This window comes from Lethenteron reissneri, chromosome 42 (genome assembly GCF_015708825.2).
Source record: "Lethenteron reissneri isolate LAM-NWPU_2019-01 chromosome 42, ASM1570882v1, whole genome shotgun sequence".
In the NCBI taxonomy this organism is placed as follows: Eukaryota; Metazoa; Chordata; class Hyperoartia; order Petromyzontiformes; family Petromyzontidae; genus Lethenteron; species Lethenteron reissneri.
Genome location: NC_083820.1, coordinates 617216 through 634142, shown reverse-complemented (window position 1 = coordinate 634142; position 16927 = coordinate 617216). Strand labels below are relative to the sequence as shown.

The 16927-nt window shown below is 45.9% G+C and overlaps 1 protein-coding gene across 5 annotated transcripts in view; it reads right to left on the bottom strand.

Annotated features, from left to right (window-relative positions):
* Positions 1 to 4324: 4324 nt before the first annotated feature.
* ENO4 (enolase 4) overlaps positions 4325 to 16927 on the bottom strand; it is a 28387-nt gene continuing 15784 nt past the window's right edge. For 4 of the 5 annotated variants that reach the window (XM_061569036.1, XM_061569032.1, XM_061569034.1 and 1 more), the window contains exons 8-14: positions 14112 to 14180; positions 13449 to 13610; positions 12598 to 12723; positions 11832 to 12027; positions 11063 to 11130; positions 10097 to 10214; positions 4325 to 6975 (exon numbers count right to left, since the gene is read on the bottom strand). In XM_061569036.1, the coding sequence (XP_061425020.1) occupies positions 6917 to 6975; positions 10097 to 10214; positions 11063 to 11130; positions 11832 to 12027; positions 12598 to 12723; positions 13449 to 13610; positions 14112 to 14180 (798 nt within the window). In that variant the 3' untranslated portion in view covers positions 4325 to 6916. The remainder of the gene's footprint in view (positions 6976 to 10096; positions 10215 to 11062; positions 11131 to 11831; positions 12028 to 12597; positions 12724 to 13448; positions 13611 to 14111; positions 14181 to 16927) is intronic. The other variant, XM_061569033.1, reaches the window with a different exon arrangement.

The window sequence follows — 16927 nt, the reverse complement described above, 5'->3', positions numbered from 1 at the left end:
CCCCCCGCCCAGTCCCCTGCCCCCCCCCCCGCCCCCCCACCCCCCCCCGCCCAGTCCCCTGCCCCCCCGCCCAGTCCCCTGCCCCCCCCGCCCAGTCCCCTGCCCCCCCCGCCCAGTCCCCTGCCCCCCCCGCCCAGTCCCCTGCCCCCCCCGCCCAGTCCCCTGCCCCCCCCGCCCAGTCCCCTGCCCCCCCGCCCAGTCCCCTGCCCCCCCCCGCCCAGTCCCCTGCCCCCCCCCGCCCAGTCCCCTGCCCCTCTGCCCAGTCCCCTGCCCGCCCAGTCCCCTGCCCCCGCCCAGTCCCCTTCCCCCGCCAGTCCCCTGCCCCCCCAGCCCAGTCCCCTGCCCCCCCCGCCCAGTCCCCTGCCCCCCCGCCCAGTCCCCTGCCCCCCCCACGCCCAGTCCCCTGCCCCCCCCGCCCAGTCCCCTGCCCCCCCCGCCCAGTCCCCTGCCCCCCCCGCCCAGTCCCCTGCCCCCCCCCCGCCCAGTCCCCTGCCGTCCCCTGCCCCCCCCGCCCAGTCCCCTGCCCCCCCCGCCCAGTCCCCTGCCCCCCCCGCCCAGTCCCCTGCCCCCCCCCGCCCAGTCCCCTGCCCCCCCCCGCCCAGTCCCCTGCCCCCCCCCGCCCAGTCCCCTGCCCCCCCCGCCCAGTCCCCTGCCCCCCCCCGCCCAGTCCCCTGCCCCCCCCGCCCAGTCCCCTGCCCCGCCCATTCATCGGTTGAATAACAACGACCTCCTCGCCTCGAGAGACTGCATCGCGATATTAGCAGCAGGCCGACGCACTTCATTTCTGTCATACATGCAACATTAGAAACAGGCCGCAGTCGTCGCGACTGTAGCCATGCGACCCAAGGTTATCGACTAAATAGTAAACCCACTGTCGTATGCGCCCCTTCAACGGCGGATGAACAGCAACACTACACGAACCTCCCTCCTGAAGCCCTCTCATCGTGGCTGAGACATTGACAAATCAGCTCATTCACATATTTCCATAATACGCAAGAATAAGTGCTCAATTTCAGCAGCATTGGTTCAACACAAGCAAACTCTGGAGCTGTGCTTTTTGACACTCGGTGCCTCGTACGCAGTGAGACTTGCTTAAGCCAATAATTATTTCGTGTTAGGGGGGATTTCCCCTTTGTGTAGAATGCAAATCACAGTGTGAGAACTAAGGGGACTTAAGTGAATTATTTTACACAACCGGCCACAGGCTACCTCTGCCTGACCCAACTCCGGCTGACCCCGTTTCTTTCTGTGCCGCGCATTTTAACAATATCTTAGCAAAGGCCCAATGCGTGAAGCGGCCAGACACAAGCAGCACTCTGTGAAGGTTGTAATTGATAGAGTCAACACGTGTTTTTGGCTTTGTTGCGACCTCGAGGTGAGGTCGTTGTTGAAATCGGTGTGGATGAGCCAAACAAAACGTCAGTATCTGGTTCAACGGTGATACATCCAGTCTGCTCCCTCCTGAACATCGGCGAAGGAATCCAATGGATGAAGTTCAGGGAACCATGAGATGCCGTCGCATTTAGATGCCGTATCAATCCACGCGTTATTGTATGTTTTACAGGGAGGAATAATGTTCCACACTGCCCACCAGGGATTATTTAGCTGTCTGTCTGTCTGACTGTCTGTTTGTCTGTCGTACATAATGTATAATACACACAGCTCTTTGATTGGTGGAGGCCTTACAAACAGCTCTTTGATTGGTGGAGACCTACTGCCGGGTACGGAGAGGGGGGGTGCCTAAGGGAGGAGGGTCAGGGGAGGGGCCTAAGGAAGGGGGGAGTCAGGAGAGGGGCCTGAGGGGGGGGGGTCAGGGGAGGGGCCTGAGGGGGGGTCAGCGGAGGGGCCTGAGAGAGGGGGGTCAGGGGAGGGGCTTAAGGATATGGGGGGGGGGTGCTCAGGGGAGGGGCCTAACAGAAGGGGGGTTAGGGGAGGGGCCTAAGGGAAGGGGGGTCAGGGGAGGGGCCTGAGGATATGGGGGGGGGGTGGTCAGGGGAGGGGCCTAAGGGAAAGGGGGTCAGGGGAGGGGCCTAAGGGGGGAGGGGCCTAAGGGAGGGGGGGGGGCGATAGTTCAGGGGGCTGTCTGCCTGGCTACCTAAAGTCAAGTTATCTTGTATACATACAGGTAGGAACAACAGGTTCCACACTGCCCACCAGGGATTATTTGTCTGTCTGTCGTGCACGAATGCGCTGTCCAACCAAGTTCCTACCTGCCCACTCCGAAGGAGCGTGTTATTGCGATACACGACTGAAAAAAAGTGCGATCACCAGACTGATTTGGGTCTCCAGGTGATCGCGAGACGTCCAGGACTCCACGCGAGATTGAATGACTATAAATTATTATAAAGTAGGCATGTCATGCCCAAATAAAGTTACCCTGGGCGTGTGCTTGCTCATATCAGATGTGGAAACAGGAATCGCCAGAATATAAATTTGTATCTGTGCTCAATCCCATGCTATACATTTCCAAGTGATAAGCCACTTTGTTGAGCTCGCATTTGTGGCCAGGTCGCTTCTGAAACATAAGTTTAATACCTTAGTGGGCTTTATCTGGTGATATAAAAAAGACAGTTTTGTTTGATTTGTATATTTTAAGAAAATGTTTTTACCGTTCCTATACTTTGCACTGCTATCGTGTTTTTGTATTGTTGTAACGTACAGTACTTACCTACCCCTACTGGCCATGTGGGGAAAACGCTTTATAGCTCATCGGATTCCCCCAGTATAAATATTCTGATTCTGATGCTCCAACCCATAACAGCTTGACCCCACATACTCATTCTGCCACACCACAGCGCAAATAAAATATAGCCACCATTGCAGAGTCATAGGACTCCTCAACCAGAGGTTGAGTCAGAGCTGTTATGTGGAGCATTGTATATTTACTTGAACAATTTAAAGTTTAAATATTGCAACGTTCTCCTAATTGCTGGAGACAACATTGTCGGCGTTTCTCCATCTTATCGTGGGCCTTCATCAATAAAAGTTGAGCATTCATCTGCAATGCGCATAAACCAGTGATGCTTTCCTTTCCTTATCCAAACACCCCACATTAATCCGCACGTCCTATTATATCAATGATTCTTCCTATCATTCTTAATTTTGAAGCTTTCGTGACTGCAGGAATTATTCTTTGGTTCTTTCGGTAAAGTCACGTATAAAGATAAAATAATAAATTAAATAATAGCATACGACGTTTCGATTGCAACACAAGCAATCATCATCAGGTATAAATGAAATAGCAACAAAAAATCTAACCAGAAAACTATAGACAGACATATAAGCAGACAGATATCACCAAGATACATAGAGAGAGTAACACAGGTACAGTGGGTGGCCTTAAATAGACGGAGGGGGGCGGAGGCAGAAAGAGGGAGGGGTTAGAGAAAAAATTTACATGTCAATAAGTACGAAGAGACGCGTAGTAAAGTAACGCAGGCTTGAACATTAGGAGAGAGGGAGAAAGAACACACTAAATTAAATAACCTAGCAAAATATCGAAATGTTATGTAATACAACACAGAGAGTCGGTCAACACACAATTAACGCATAGCCTGGTCGATTACGTATTTGTAAATTTTTTCTCTAACCTCTCCCTCTCTCTGCCTCCGCCCCCCTCTGTCTATTTAAGGCCACCCCACAGAGACGATCCCCCTCTCTGTAACTGTTACTCTCTCTATGTATCTTGGTGATATCTGTCTGCTTATATGTCTGTCTATAGTTTTCTGGTTAGATTTTTTGTTGCTATTTCATTTATTTCTTCCTATCATCTCTGCGGGAATAAAGTAGCGAAAAGCAGTCGACGAGAGGAGTTGAGCAGCAAACTGATCTTAAAAGCCACACGAGGGTGAGGGTGGCGTGCTGCACAATCGTGATCAGAAGCACGCGTTGTTTGTCTGCAATTAATGCGGTTAAGAGGGGTCCAGTGCGTGGGAAAGCGTGGATAATGGGGTTTGCCAACTGCACCCACTGCTGGAGTCTATAAACTGAGTTGCAGCTGTGGTGACTGTTACATTGGGGAAACGAAACGTCATGTCTCTGATCGTGTCCGCGAGCACAAGTCAGATTTGAAACACGGCAAAATTGAGTCGTCCGCCGTTGCCGATCATTGCTACAACTCGGTGGGCTCTCATGAGATTGTTTTCTCCGAGACTAAGGTGCTCTGCAAGTCTTCTGGCTACCATCAAAGGTTTGTACACGAAGCCATTCAGATATACAAACACAGACATAATTTCAACCGTGATGATGGGTACAAACTTAGTAATCATTGGAAAGATGTTATCAACCATGCAAAAAAGATTGAATTACACACTTTCGGACCATCTTATCTGACAGGCACTATTTTACTTCACCGAGTGTTAACATCCCTAACGTTTAACAGTACTCTTTATTGTCAGCCAACACTGGTATAAACATGGGCATTTCCGCTCCTTTTCTATTATGTACATCCACAGTTACTTGTGCAACACGTCCCTGACCACGAGTCCATTCATCCCACAGTGACTTGCGCACAAACAGCATAACAAAGAGCGGCTTAATCGTATCTAATTCATTTACCCACCCAGCAGTATAACAAAAGCAGTAATTGACCACTTCACAACTCCTCCTCCCCCGCTGCCCTTCCTGGCTCCTCCCCCCTTAACCACTATATAAGGTACAGATATTTTGCTGTGACGGTTTCACCTGAAGACGGAAGCTTGTGTTGCCTCCGAAACGTCGTGATTTTTATTGTTTTATTTTTATTAATTTTAATTTAATTTTTTACCTACGTGACTTTACCGAAAGAACTAAGAGTATGCACCCACTGCATCAGTGAGAATAAGCGTTCCACTGCACTGCTGACCCGCCCCTGCTGGACACCCACGAATAAAAGATCTTCATAGCTCAACGGATTCTTCCAGGAAAAACAAAGATTCCGATTCTGCATTTCCACGTCACTCACGCAACCCGGTGGTCGTCGTGGCAAAGTGAGGGTGTTCAACATGGCCGGTTTCTCCTCGCGTGTGACGACAAAGGTGGTACGAATCTTGACTTAAAGCTTTCGTGACTGCAGGAATTCATATTCCCTGGGTCTTTCGGTAAAGTCCCGTAGATAGGTTCAAAGAAAATAACAAAAAACTACGATTTTTCGAACGCTTGTATTGCGATCGAAATGTCAAATTTTTTTCTTATTTTCTTTGAAGCTATCTACGTGACTTTACCGAAAGACCCAGAAAATAAGAGGTGGTACGCTTTGCAGAGACAACTGGCTCCACAAACGCGGTTCACATTCATTTGTCGCCTTTGTTTTTCAACCGGGTGAACGACCAATGAAGAAAAACGCATTTTCAAAGGACAACTGGGATACAATCTCAAATGCAAGAGTAACAATTGTACAATAAGTGTAAAGTACTGATTCATCGTGAAATTATTAATAGATATAAACTTCAAATTTAAATTATAAGCAAATATTTCGAGGCAAATACATGTTATAAAAAAGTATGTTAAAAAATAAGCAAAAGCATTTGCTCTCTGAATTTGTAAAAAATTAATCCATCTTCTTGGTTCTTTCGGCAAAGTCACGTAGAAGGGAAATAATAAAATAATAAAAACTAAACATAATAAAATACAATTCTCACGACGTTTCGGCTACAATGCAAGCAGCCGTCCTCAGGTGAAGAATGAAACACCACCAAGCTTGGAGCGTATATTTAAGCTGGGTTGGAGGGGGAAGGAGAGCGCCTTGACAAAATAATTTCCATATCAAGAGGAATTTAGCATATTTATGGAAATGCGTAGGAGGTGGGCGGAGGGTTTCAAAGTCATATTATGCCCGTGCATTATGCAGGATTAGCAGCATCAAAGGGAGGGGATGGGGGTAGCATTAACAAAGGGAAGGAATGTTAATAGTATGTAGCTGCAGTTACTAAACCACCACGTAAAAAACTAAAGTATAAACTACATAGTATCATCATTATACTAAATATACTCTCCAATAAGCTGAGCTACTAACAGTAAGTAATACATTACAATTCTATGTCGCAAAAAATATAGTATGCTTCTAGCTAAACTTTTTTTCCTTTACATCACACGGGTCTACCCCGTACTATATACTACCATAGACAAACCCAACATTAAATTATATACTGTATTACTATACACAATCTATACCTTCGACTATAATATTACCCTAAGTATTATTCTACCCACCCTACTGTATACCACACTGCTGTATATTCACTATACAATTACGATACTGTATATTACCTTATACATTGCATTAAACATTACAATTTTATACTATTTATACAATCTGCTATACACTATACCATTGACCGTCGCGTGAAAGATACTAAGAGGAAGCAACGAAATATGTCCAGTTTATCTCTCGCCTCTACAATGACTAATGAACAAAAAGCATTGGGCTAAGTTTGCCTTGAAAGTCTTTATAAAACATGACCACCGAGCCTATCAAATTGTATAATTCTGAAAGTCTTGAAAGTGAGCCCTTGTACCTTGAGATGAAAATGTGTATGCCAAGCCTTTAAATAAATAAAATACACTTTTGGTCTCAAGGCTTTTACCTGGTCTTCAACAAAGGTCTTGTATTGAACAAACAAGACTGTTTTCCTCGTACATAAACTATACTGAATACGCAATAGCAATTACTTTTTTAAGAAAAGTGTATTGTTAGACATCACATCCACAACGACACACACATCCCACGCATTTTTGTAGCATTTGTTACATTGGTAAGAAGTCTGAGCTTATTTTTACATCTGAATGTTTCAATGTTTTAAATTGTATTTTTATCAGAACAAATTATAATTTTACTTGTATCTAAAATATTAGTAGTACTTCATAGTTGAGAGCAATAATCCCAGAATAAGCCATACTTATCAGCACATGGACATTCCTTACAACTGCTTCTCTCTCACTAAGCATCAGGATTCCTTTCATCGGCGATTACTGGAAAGGTGTACGGTTGACTCATTTCTGAAAAGAGAATATTGTACATTTTTGGTAAAGCATTTGCAGTTGGAACATTAAAACGTAACAAAAATCGACTGTTTAATTGCATACATTTTACCAGATTCGGAATCGTTGGTAGACCAACAATAGTCTGATGTGTTGCGCCCGAAACGTCGTAATTTATTTTATTTTATACCTACGTGACTTTACCGAAAGAACCAAAGAGTATGGATTCCTGCAGTCACGAAAGTTTCAAATCACAAGTCTGATTTTAAAAGAGATCAATATGTTTGATATCATGCATGGCTCATGAAGAGAATTGAAGTAAGTTTGGAGTAGAGTTCAAACTTTAAAACTTGGCTCAAATGTCAAAGTAGGTATCTCCCATCTAGAACATGTTGGAGATACTGAACATCTAGAAAACATATTTGACATTGTTTAATTAATGTATCTCTGCTTGCTATTATGCACCTAAAGACTGTATCAAGCAACACTGTCGCGGAACATTTTTTCCAGTTAAAATTCAGCTTGAGTGGAGGCCAAGGCCAATTTTTAGATAACAAATGCCAGTGTTTTATAAGTCAATGATTGGGAATCAAAATGCAGTGCACAAACCACTGTCACACACTTGAGACTGATACTCCTGCCCACCCACAATGTATCACGCTGCCCCCCCCCCCGCACCTCCATTAGCACGAATGGCTACGTATGGTGCGAAAGAAGTTCAACATACACACATACATACAGTGAGGGAAAAAAGTATTTGATCCCCTTCTGATTTTGTATGTTTGCCCACTGACAAAGAAATGATCAGTCTATAATTTTAATGGTAGGTTTATTTGAACAGTGAGAGACAGAATAACAACAACAAAATCCAGAAAAACGCATGTCAAAAATGTTATAAATTGATTTGCATTTTAATGAGGGAAATAAGTATTTGATCCCTCTGCAAAACATGACTTAGTACTTGGTGGAAAAACCCTTGTTGGCAATCACAGAGGTCAGACGTTTCTTGTAGTTGGCCACCAGGTTTGCACACATCTCAGGAGGGATTTTGTCCCACTCCTCTTTGCAGATCTTCTCCAAGTCATTAAGGTTTCGAGGCTGACGTTTGGCAACTCGAACCTTCAGCTCAGTTCACAGATTTTCTATGGGATTAAGGTCTGGAGACTGGCTAGGCCACTCTAGGACCTTAATGTGCTTCTTCTTGAGCCACTCCTTTGTTGCCTTGGCCGTGTGTTTTGGGTCATTGCCATGCTGGAATACCCATCCACAACCATTTTCAATGCCCTGGCTGAGAGAAGGAGGTTCTCACCCAAGATTTGACGGCACATGGCCCCGTCCATCGTCCCTTTGATGCGGTGAAGTTGTCCTGTCCCTCTAGCAGAAAAACACCCCCAAAGCATAATGTTTCCACCTCCATGTTTGACGGTGGGGATGGTGTTCTTGGGGTCATAGGCAGCATTCCTCCTCCTCCAAACACGGCGAGTTGAGTTGATGCCAAAGAGCTCCATTTTGGTCTCATCTGACCACAACACTTTCACCCAGTTGTCCTCTGAATCATTCAGATGTTCATTGGCAAACTTCAGACGGGCATGTATATGTGCTTTCTTGAGCAGGGGGACCTAGCGGGCGCTGCAGGATTTCAGTCCTTCACGGCGTAGTGTGTTACCAACTGTTTTCTTGGTGACTATGGTCCCAGCTGCCTTGAGATCATTGACAAGATCCTCCCGTGTAGTTCTGGGCTGATTCCTCACCGTTCTCATGATCATTGCAACTCCACGAGGTGAGATCTTGCATGGAGCCCCAGGCCGAGGGAGATTGACAGTTCTTTTGTGTTTCTTCCATTTGCGAATAATCGCACCAACTGTTGTCACCTTCTCACCAAGCTGCTTGGCGATGGTCTTGTAGCCCATTCCAGGATTGTGTAGGTCTACAATCTTGTCCCTGACATCCTTGGAGAGCTCTTTGGTCTTGGCCATGGTGGGGAGTTTGGAATCTGATTGATTGATTGCTTCTGTGAACAGGTGTCTTTTATACAGGTGTAGGACTTGAAATATGACGCGCCACGCGTTGTTGTTCTGTTGCTATGCAAGCGAGCAGTGTACAGTGGGGGGTATCTGAGGACGGGGTTGTTGTTGTCGGGCGTGAGGGAGACATCGTTAAGATGGGCGACAGGTGTTAGGAGTAACCGAGGACGCAGGCCGGTGATTGGTTAGGAGGGTGAGTAGTTAATGACCGGCGCCGCTCTGGCGGGAATAACAAGGTCACGTGAGGCTGGGGGCCTGGGGGCGAGTGGCGAAGCGGGGGGTGAGATAATTGATTGGGACTGATTGGTGTGGGGATAAAAGGATAGCGTAACGGAGAGACGGGAGTCTTGGTTGGGATTGGAGCTGGAGCGGTTGGTGCCAGGGAGAGAGATGGAGCAGGAGTGAGTAGTGAAGATACGATAAGGGTAGCAGTGGATAGAGATAGGATAGAGTACGGTAACAGTGGATAGAGATATGACAGAGTACGGTAGCAGTGGATAGAGAGAACGTAGAGAGATAGGACAGAGTACGGTAGCAGTGGAGAGAAAGAACGCAGAGTGCAGCAGCAGTGGTAGCAGTGCATCGGAGGAATACAGAGTAGGGTAGCAGCGGAGTAACGGACCTTGGGAGAGCAGGAGAGCGAACGGACGAGACATAGAGTGTCATTGATGGCGGATAGTGTAACGGAGCGAACGGGGAAACACGGAGCGGTGATGAGGAGAAGGTGTGAACTCTAAAGTGCTAATAAACGGAACGAGAAAGACAACCGGAGTACGAGTCCTACACAGGTAACAAAGTGAGATTAGGAGCACTCCCTTTAAGAGTGTGCTCCTAATCTCAGCTCGTTACCTGTATAAAAGACACATGGGAGCCAGAAATCTTTCTGATTGAGAGGAGGTCAAATACTTATTTCCCTTATTAAAATGCAAATCAATTTATAACATTTTTGACATGCGTTTCTCTGGATTTTTGTTGTTGTTATTCTGTCTCTCACTGTTCAAATAAACCTACCATTAAAATTATAGACTGATCATTTCTTTGTCAGTGGGCAAACTTACAAAATCAGCAGGGGATCAAATACTTTTTTCCCTCACTGTACACTCATAAATACATACCAAGCATGTCTCCTTTCAGCAGCTCCCACTCAATCTTCACCAGGTGATTGTAGCGCGCCACCCTCTCGCCACGGAGAACACCTCCAAGGATCAAGAAAGAGGCCCCCATGCCAAGGGCCTTCGTGCAACAAACGCCGACGCGCATCAAACGTCACTCGGTACCTCCAACTCAGGTAATCATGCTCCAGCTCCCACTTGACCACTCTCTATTAGGCTCAGCTAAGAGAGAGTGGGTCAAGCAGCTTCTGGCTGGCCATCGAACAAAGACGGCCACCGCGTCGCGCACGTTCAGATGCGCTTCTGCGGCCGTCTGGAACGCTCTTCCTTCCGATATGAGGAAGCCACTGGAGCTATGCACTTTTAAAGCTAGATTGAAAAGTAATTTCTTGAAAACTGCTTTTTGTGTTTAGTTTGTAATCTTTTCCCCGCAACTCCGGTTCGCACAGGTAGCTACATATGGTGTGAAAGAAGTTCAATATACATACATACATTACTGCTGATCCCACTGTGCCTGATTTTTAAAAAAACGTAATAAGCAATGCATACGATTGCTATCAGGAAAGGGTCATGGAGGATTCAGGCCAAGTTGAAAAGTACAACAACAAAACATTGAAGATGTGATTAATTGCAACATCAGCTGGCAGAAGTGGAAAATTCCAACAAATGCACACAGTGAGGGAATATTCTCTACATCAAATTAATTTTCAAAGGGAAAACAATGTTGAGTGCTACAGAAAGAGTAACCCTGATGTTGGAAAAATAAAAAAAATCATCGCATTACATACGTGGAATAGACCACAGCATTGACAAGAGTTACATTTTTTAAGAAATGCACCTCTCGTAACGCAGGGAGTAGTGATAAAACCCTCTGTCTGTAGTAAGGACCCGATGTAAAACACACAAACACTGAACCAATTTTATGTCCTTGGAATCCTTGTTTCTGTTAATATTCCTCCACAATCTTACCATGTCCACCAAACTACCATCTGGTGTATCTCCAGAACACGCTCCAAAAGCAACACACAACCCTTTGCCTAATACACACACACACACACAACAAAATGACATCGTTAGGTTGGATACATGAGTAAATGTTGCCAGTGGGCACCTATGAAGGCCAAAAGGGCCCAGAACAGGGTGGTCAAGTACCATGCTCAGATAATAATATTAATTTACACTTATTAAGTGTCTTTCACAAAGTCTCCAGGTGCTGTGCATGAAAAGGACAAAGGTAATAAAGAGAGAACCCTGCGGGAAAATAAGAGCCAGAAAGGACCAAAGCTGATGCGATGAAAGTTGTTTTAAAATTTTGTTTTTCGTCGAAACTTAGTGGTATTTACACTATCGGAGCCTCATCTCCCCTATTAGGGAGACCCACAACTGGGGGGCCACCAGGAAGGAGTTCCAAAACTGGGGGGCCACCACAGTAAGTGCCCGATCACTCCAAGAGCACAGCAGAGATGGAGGTATATGTAGAAGGGCACCACAAGTAGATCTTAAAGATCTTGAAGGGGCACAAGACTGAATTAGCTGCTGAATATAAAGTGGAGACAGTCCTTGTAAGGCCTCACATGGTTCTGTTATCCTTGTGTGGGTTTCGATGTCAAAACCGTTTCGGGACCTTTGACGCCTGCCATGCGGATGCGAGGTGCTATATTAGTTACAATTGATGATAATGAGTTTAACATGGATCACCAGTGATAAAGAAAGTGAGCAAAAAACGATGCCTTCTTACCTTGCAAGTATCTCGAAGCCTGCAGCAAGTCAGAGACGGTCACTTGGTTGGTGTGTTTGATAATCACACCGGTAGCCTTCAGTGTTCCTGTTATGTGTTCCAAATTGTCCAGTTCAGCCAGGCGACAGGAATTTTCATTGAAAATGAAACATTTTCCACCAACAGCTGAGCTGAGCCTACGCCACTGCTCATGGTCCTGGGAAAAGATTCCCACAGGCAAATTGGTAAAAAGGTTTACATTTAGAATGGAAAAAAATTACTTGAAAAAAATTAACATTAGTAAATTTGTGACTTGTACTTGAGACAAACCATGAACGTTTCCACAGAGCTACCACCACACCTACCGTTACTCAAGCACATTCACCGAGAAAGCGATTTAACCGCTGACTGCATCATCAGCCTCCATGTCCAGGTACTGCCTCGTTGGTTGGTAACATCTCTCCATGCCTTCATAGCGTCCCATGTTCTGTCTTACTGAGCATCTCTGCATCTATACCAATACACCTTTCAACATGACATTTTCGTGCCAGCATGCTGCAGTGTTGCTCCCTCCTCTCACTTGCATATTTACCCTTGCATAATTTTGAACTGATAATAAAAAGCCACATACCAACATGTGCAAACGAGACAGTATTCGCAAGAGTATGGGAGATGGCGACAAGGTGGGTTGGCCTTCATCATCGCCCAGTGGATAGATCACGGCTGAGGACGACAACCGTATGAGAACAGCGTTGAGTTCACACCGCTTACTGCTCACAAACGGTACCTCAGGGCACAGGGGGTCGATGAGCGCTACGACAGCTGGGTGCTGGTCCAGCAGCTGTGCGTACAGCTCCACCATGTCGGTAGTGGCTTTGAATGACCCACTGGCAACCTCATAGCGGCTCTTCTCCTGTGTAACACGACAAACACACGCGGCCATGTGCAAACAAGATCAAGACATCATCACGGCCAAAGCTGTCGATGCCACCGCACTACACCAGGGCTTTCAACCCTCCGCTAGACCCTGTGGCTGCTGCACAGTAGGCATGCAGCAGACCTCAAAGATCTGCCCTGACAATCTCCCACCATCTGGCCTTAGGTATACTATTCTCCTTGGTCACCGGACTCATGGAGACCGCGCCAATGCTTGTTTTCAGTAACCGGCCTTACCCCCTCCTGCACATGTACTCCTTAGCAGAACCTATTTTTTTCTGAATCTATCTGGTTCATATCTACCAACATCTTGACCACATGGAGGAGCCATTTCATCTTTGCCAGCAAAAGGCAGATGTGTGAGCTGTGGGAGAAATATTTGTCTTTATGCAATTATGTAGACCAAGAAAGTTAAATTATTAAAGTGAATTATCTTTTTTAAAGTTTGTATCCAGAACACATCAGGGGCTGATTCAAACCATTTAGTCAGGGCCTAATTCAACTGGGTCTACCTGGATCTGCTCACCACATCCAGTATACCTCCTGCTGTGGTTGTGGCTACTCGTCACATGCCTATGCCAGTCTACAGTGACCTGCAAAATAATAAGTGAAACATGAATCTTTGCCTGCAGAAATCAGCGGGTGAAGATCCAGACAAGCTACGCTTTGAGATTGCTGCGCTGTGTGCTGTGTGGCACTCACATAGTCCATGACTTCGTGAGCGGCACAGTTGAGGGCCAAGTGGAAGTCGACGCCTGCTGTGAGACCCAGGCTCCTTGCCACCTCCTCAACGATCTCCAGAGGCCTCTCCAGTTTGTCGCATCCAATCAGCGGGGCCCCCACAGCACCGACCACGTGCACCGTCTCATAGGGAACACAATCCCCCACACCTCCGATTAACACGGTTGGCTACGTACGGTGCGAAAGAAGTTCAAAAGCCATACATACAAACCAAGTTCATCCACCACCATTTCTTACAAGTGATGTGTAGACCGACCATGAGTGAGGATGTCTTAACAATAGTTGTATATAATACTCGTTGCATTGTACTGTACAGATGGGCAAACAGAAATACAACGCAAAGTTACGTGAAGTTACTATGGCAGAACAGGGAACAGGATATGTTTGGAACATTGATTTAGAGTGTTTTTTCTTCGGCTTTTGATTATAGCTCTAGTTTGGAGTTCCCTCGAGTTAGAATGTTTTAGGCTTATTTTCCCAAATATTATCTCTCACCTATGCAAGACTAAAGTCTTGAAAGTAACTAATTAGTAAACAGCTGCATTCCGTAATAGGCTGGTTTTTGTTCATTATTGTTGTAACCATTCCAGCTATTGAGAACTGAATTTATAGTATTCAACTTACCCCTGTTTTGGGAACCACTTCTGCGTGTTTCATGATCTGATGCTGGATTTCAGAAATAATTTTGAGACCCTGAGAAGGCAAACATCAACTTAGTTATGGATGGGCACTGTGCACCAATAAACAAACCCAAGTCAATATTTTAGCTTGATGACATCTTAAGAAAGGTCAATATATACAGAATATTGGCAGTATTCTCTTTATACCAACACCTTACCTTCGATTAGAATGCTTGGCTACGTACGGTGCATAAGAAGTTCAACATACATAAATACAAACAAGAGGGCACACAATTTTACAATGAAAGGCAGCATATAAATATCCATAAAGAAAAACAAATCCATGTAATACGCATATTGAGCTATGACTAATGAATCAGAAACAACGGCAATGACAAACGGTGCAGAGAATGGAGAGGTGCAAACTCGGAATTACACTGCGAGAAATAAAGAGTAAACACGTGATTTAGAGAGCACACACAGGTTAGAGACATCGGTTTGACTACTCTTAGTTTTTTCGGTAAAGTCACGTAGGTAAAAAATGAAATTAAAATTAATAAAAATAAAACAATAAAAATCACGACGTTTCGGAGGCAACACAAGTCTCCGTCATCAGGTGGGACCGTCACAGCCAGATTTGCTGTATCAAGTGAGGCAGGGATTCCAAGATGCAAGTTCTTAAATACAAGTTAAGGGGGAGGAGAGGGGGGGGAGCTTATCAGAATGTTGTAGCCAATGAATGGAACGTATTGGGAGGGGGGGGGCTAAAAGAGAGCACGAGGTCTAAGTAGACGTAGACGTGTTTGAGCGCAAGCCCCTTTTGGTGCACATGCTTACGTATTGGAAGGGGGGCGGGGCTAAAAGAGAGCACGAGGTGTAAGTAGACGTAGACGTGTTTGTGCGCAAGCCCCTGTTGGTGCACATGATAACGTATTGGAAGGGGGGCAGGGCTAAAAGAGAGCACGAGGTGTAAGTAGACGTAGACGTGTTTGTGCGCAAGCCCCTGTTGGTGCACATGATAACGTATTGGAAGGGGGGCGGGGCTAAAAGAGAGCACGAGGTGTAAGTAGACGTAGACGTGTTTGTGCGCAAGCCGCTGTTGGTGCACATGATAACGTATTGGAAGGGGGGCGGGGCTAAAAGAGAGCATGAGGTGTAACTGTACGTGGACCTGTTTGTGCACATGACGTTTCGTTTCCCCAATGTAACAATCACCATAGCTGCAACTCAGTTTATGGACTCCAGGGTATTGCAAGTCAGGGATGACATCCTTCACAGATGGAATTAGATCACGGATTTTATGTACTGTAATGTCTCTGATCGTGTCCGCGAGCACAAGTCATATTTGAAACACGGCAAAATTGAGTCTTCCGCCGTTGCCGATCATTGCTACAACGCGGTGGGCTCTCATGATATTGTTTTTTCCGAGACCAAGGTGCTCTGCAAACCCTCTGGCTACCATCAAAGGTTTGTATACGAAGCCATTCAGATATACAAACACAGGCATAATTTCAACCGTGATGATGGGTACAAACTTAGTAATCATTGAAAAGATGTTATTAACCATGCAAAAAAGATTTAACTACACATTTTTGGACCATCTTATCTGACAGGCACTATTTTACTTTACCGAGTGTTAACATCCCCAACGTTTAACAGTACTCTCCTTTTTCGTATTTGATTGTCAGCCAACACTGGTAAAAACAACATGGGCATTTTCGTTCTCTTCTATCATGTGCACCAACAGGTACTTGTGCACAAACAGGTCCACGTACAGTTACACCTCGTACTCTCTTTTAGCCCCGCCCTCCCCCCTTCCATTACGTTATCATGTGCACCAACAGGGGCTTGCGCACAAACACGTCCACGTCTACGTCTACTTACACCTCGTGCTCTCTTTTAGCCCCCCCCCCCCTCCCAATACGTTCCATTCATTGGCTACCACATTCTGATAAGCTCCCCCCCCCCTTCTCCTCCCCCTTAACTTGTATTTAAGAACTTGCATATTGGAATCCCCGTCTCACTTGATACAGCAAATCTGGCTGTGACGGTCCCATCTGATGACGGAGACTTGTGTTGCCTCCGAAACGTCGTGATTTTTATTATTTTATTTTTATTAATTTTAATTTCATTTTTTACCTACGTGACTTTACCGAAAAAACTAAGAGTATGAATCCTTGCAGTCATGAAAGCTTCAAATCTAGAATCAGTTTGACTGTTAATTAACAAAGGGCTTGGGCAGGACAAACCAGAAAATGGGGATGATAGCCAATGGTTGAGATTAATGATGGAGAGACTGCCAAGAGAGGGGAAAGCTCTCGGGAAGATGTTCACAGCAGAGATGGACATATGCAATCAACTCAATGGATTGTTTACATTGCGAGACGATAATATACAGGGAGGACTTGGGGAGGCCTTCATCCAGTAGTGTGTAGTGCCTTGTAAAATCACTCAGTCGGACACGTTATTACAGGTCACCTGCTTACACTGTATTACTCTATTCTTGCACCAGTTGTAGGCACTCCTGTCTCTGTCTATACGGTCACTTTTGTTAACTAACTTCCCCTATCTACTTTACACCTCGCTAACCTGCCTGCGGCAGCTCTTCCTCTCAGCAGCTCCGCATCACAGCTCAGCACACAGTGCTTGCACACAGCTGCGCTCACACAGAGCTTGCACTCAGCAGCACTCACACAGAGGCTTGCACTCAGCAGCACTCACACAGAGGCTTGCACACAGTAGCACTCACACAGAGGCTTGCACCCAGCAGCGCTCACACAGAGCTTGCACACAGCTTCACTCACTCTGCGCCGCTGCCCA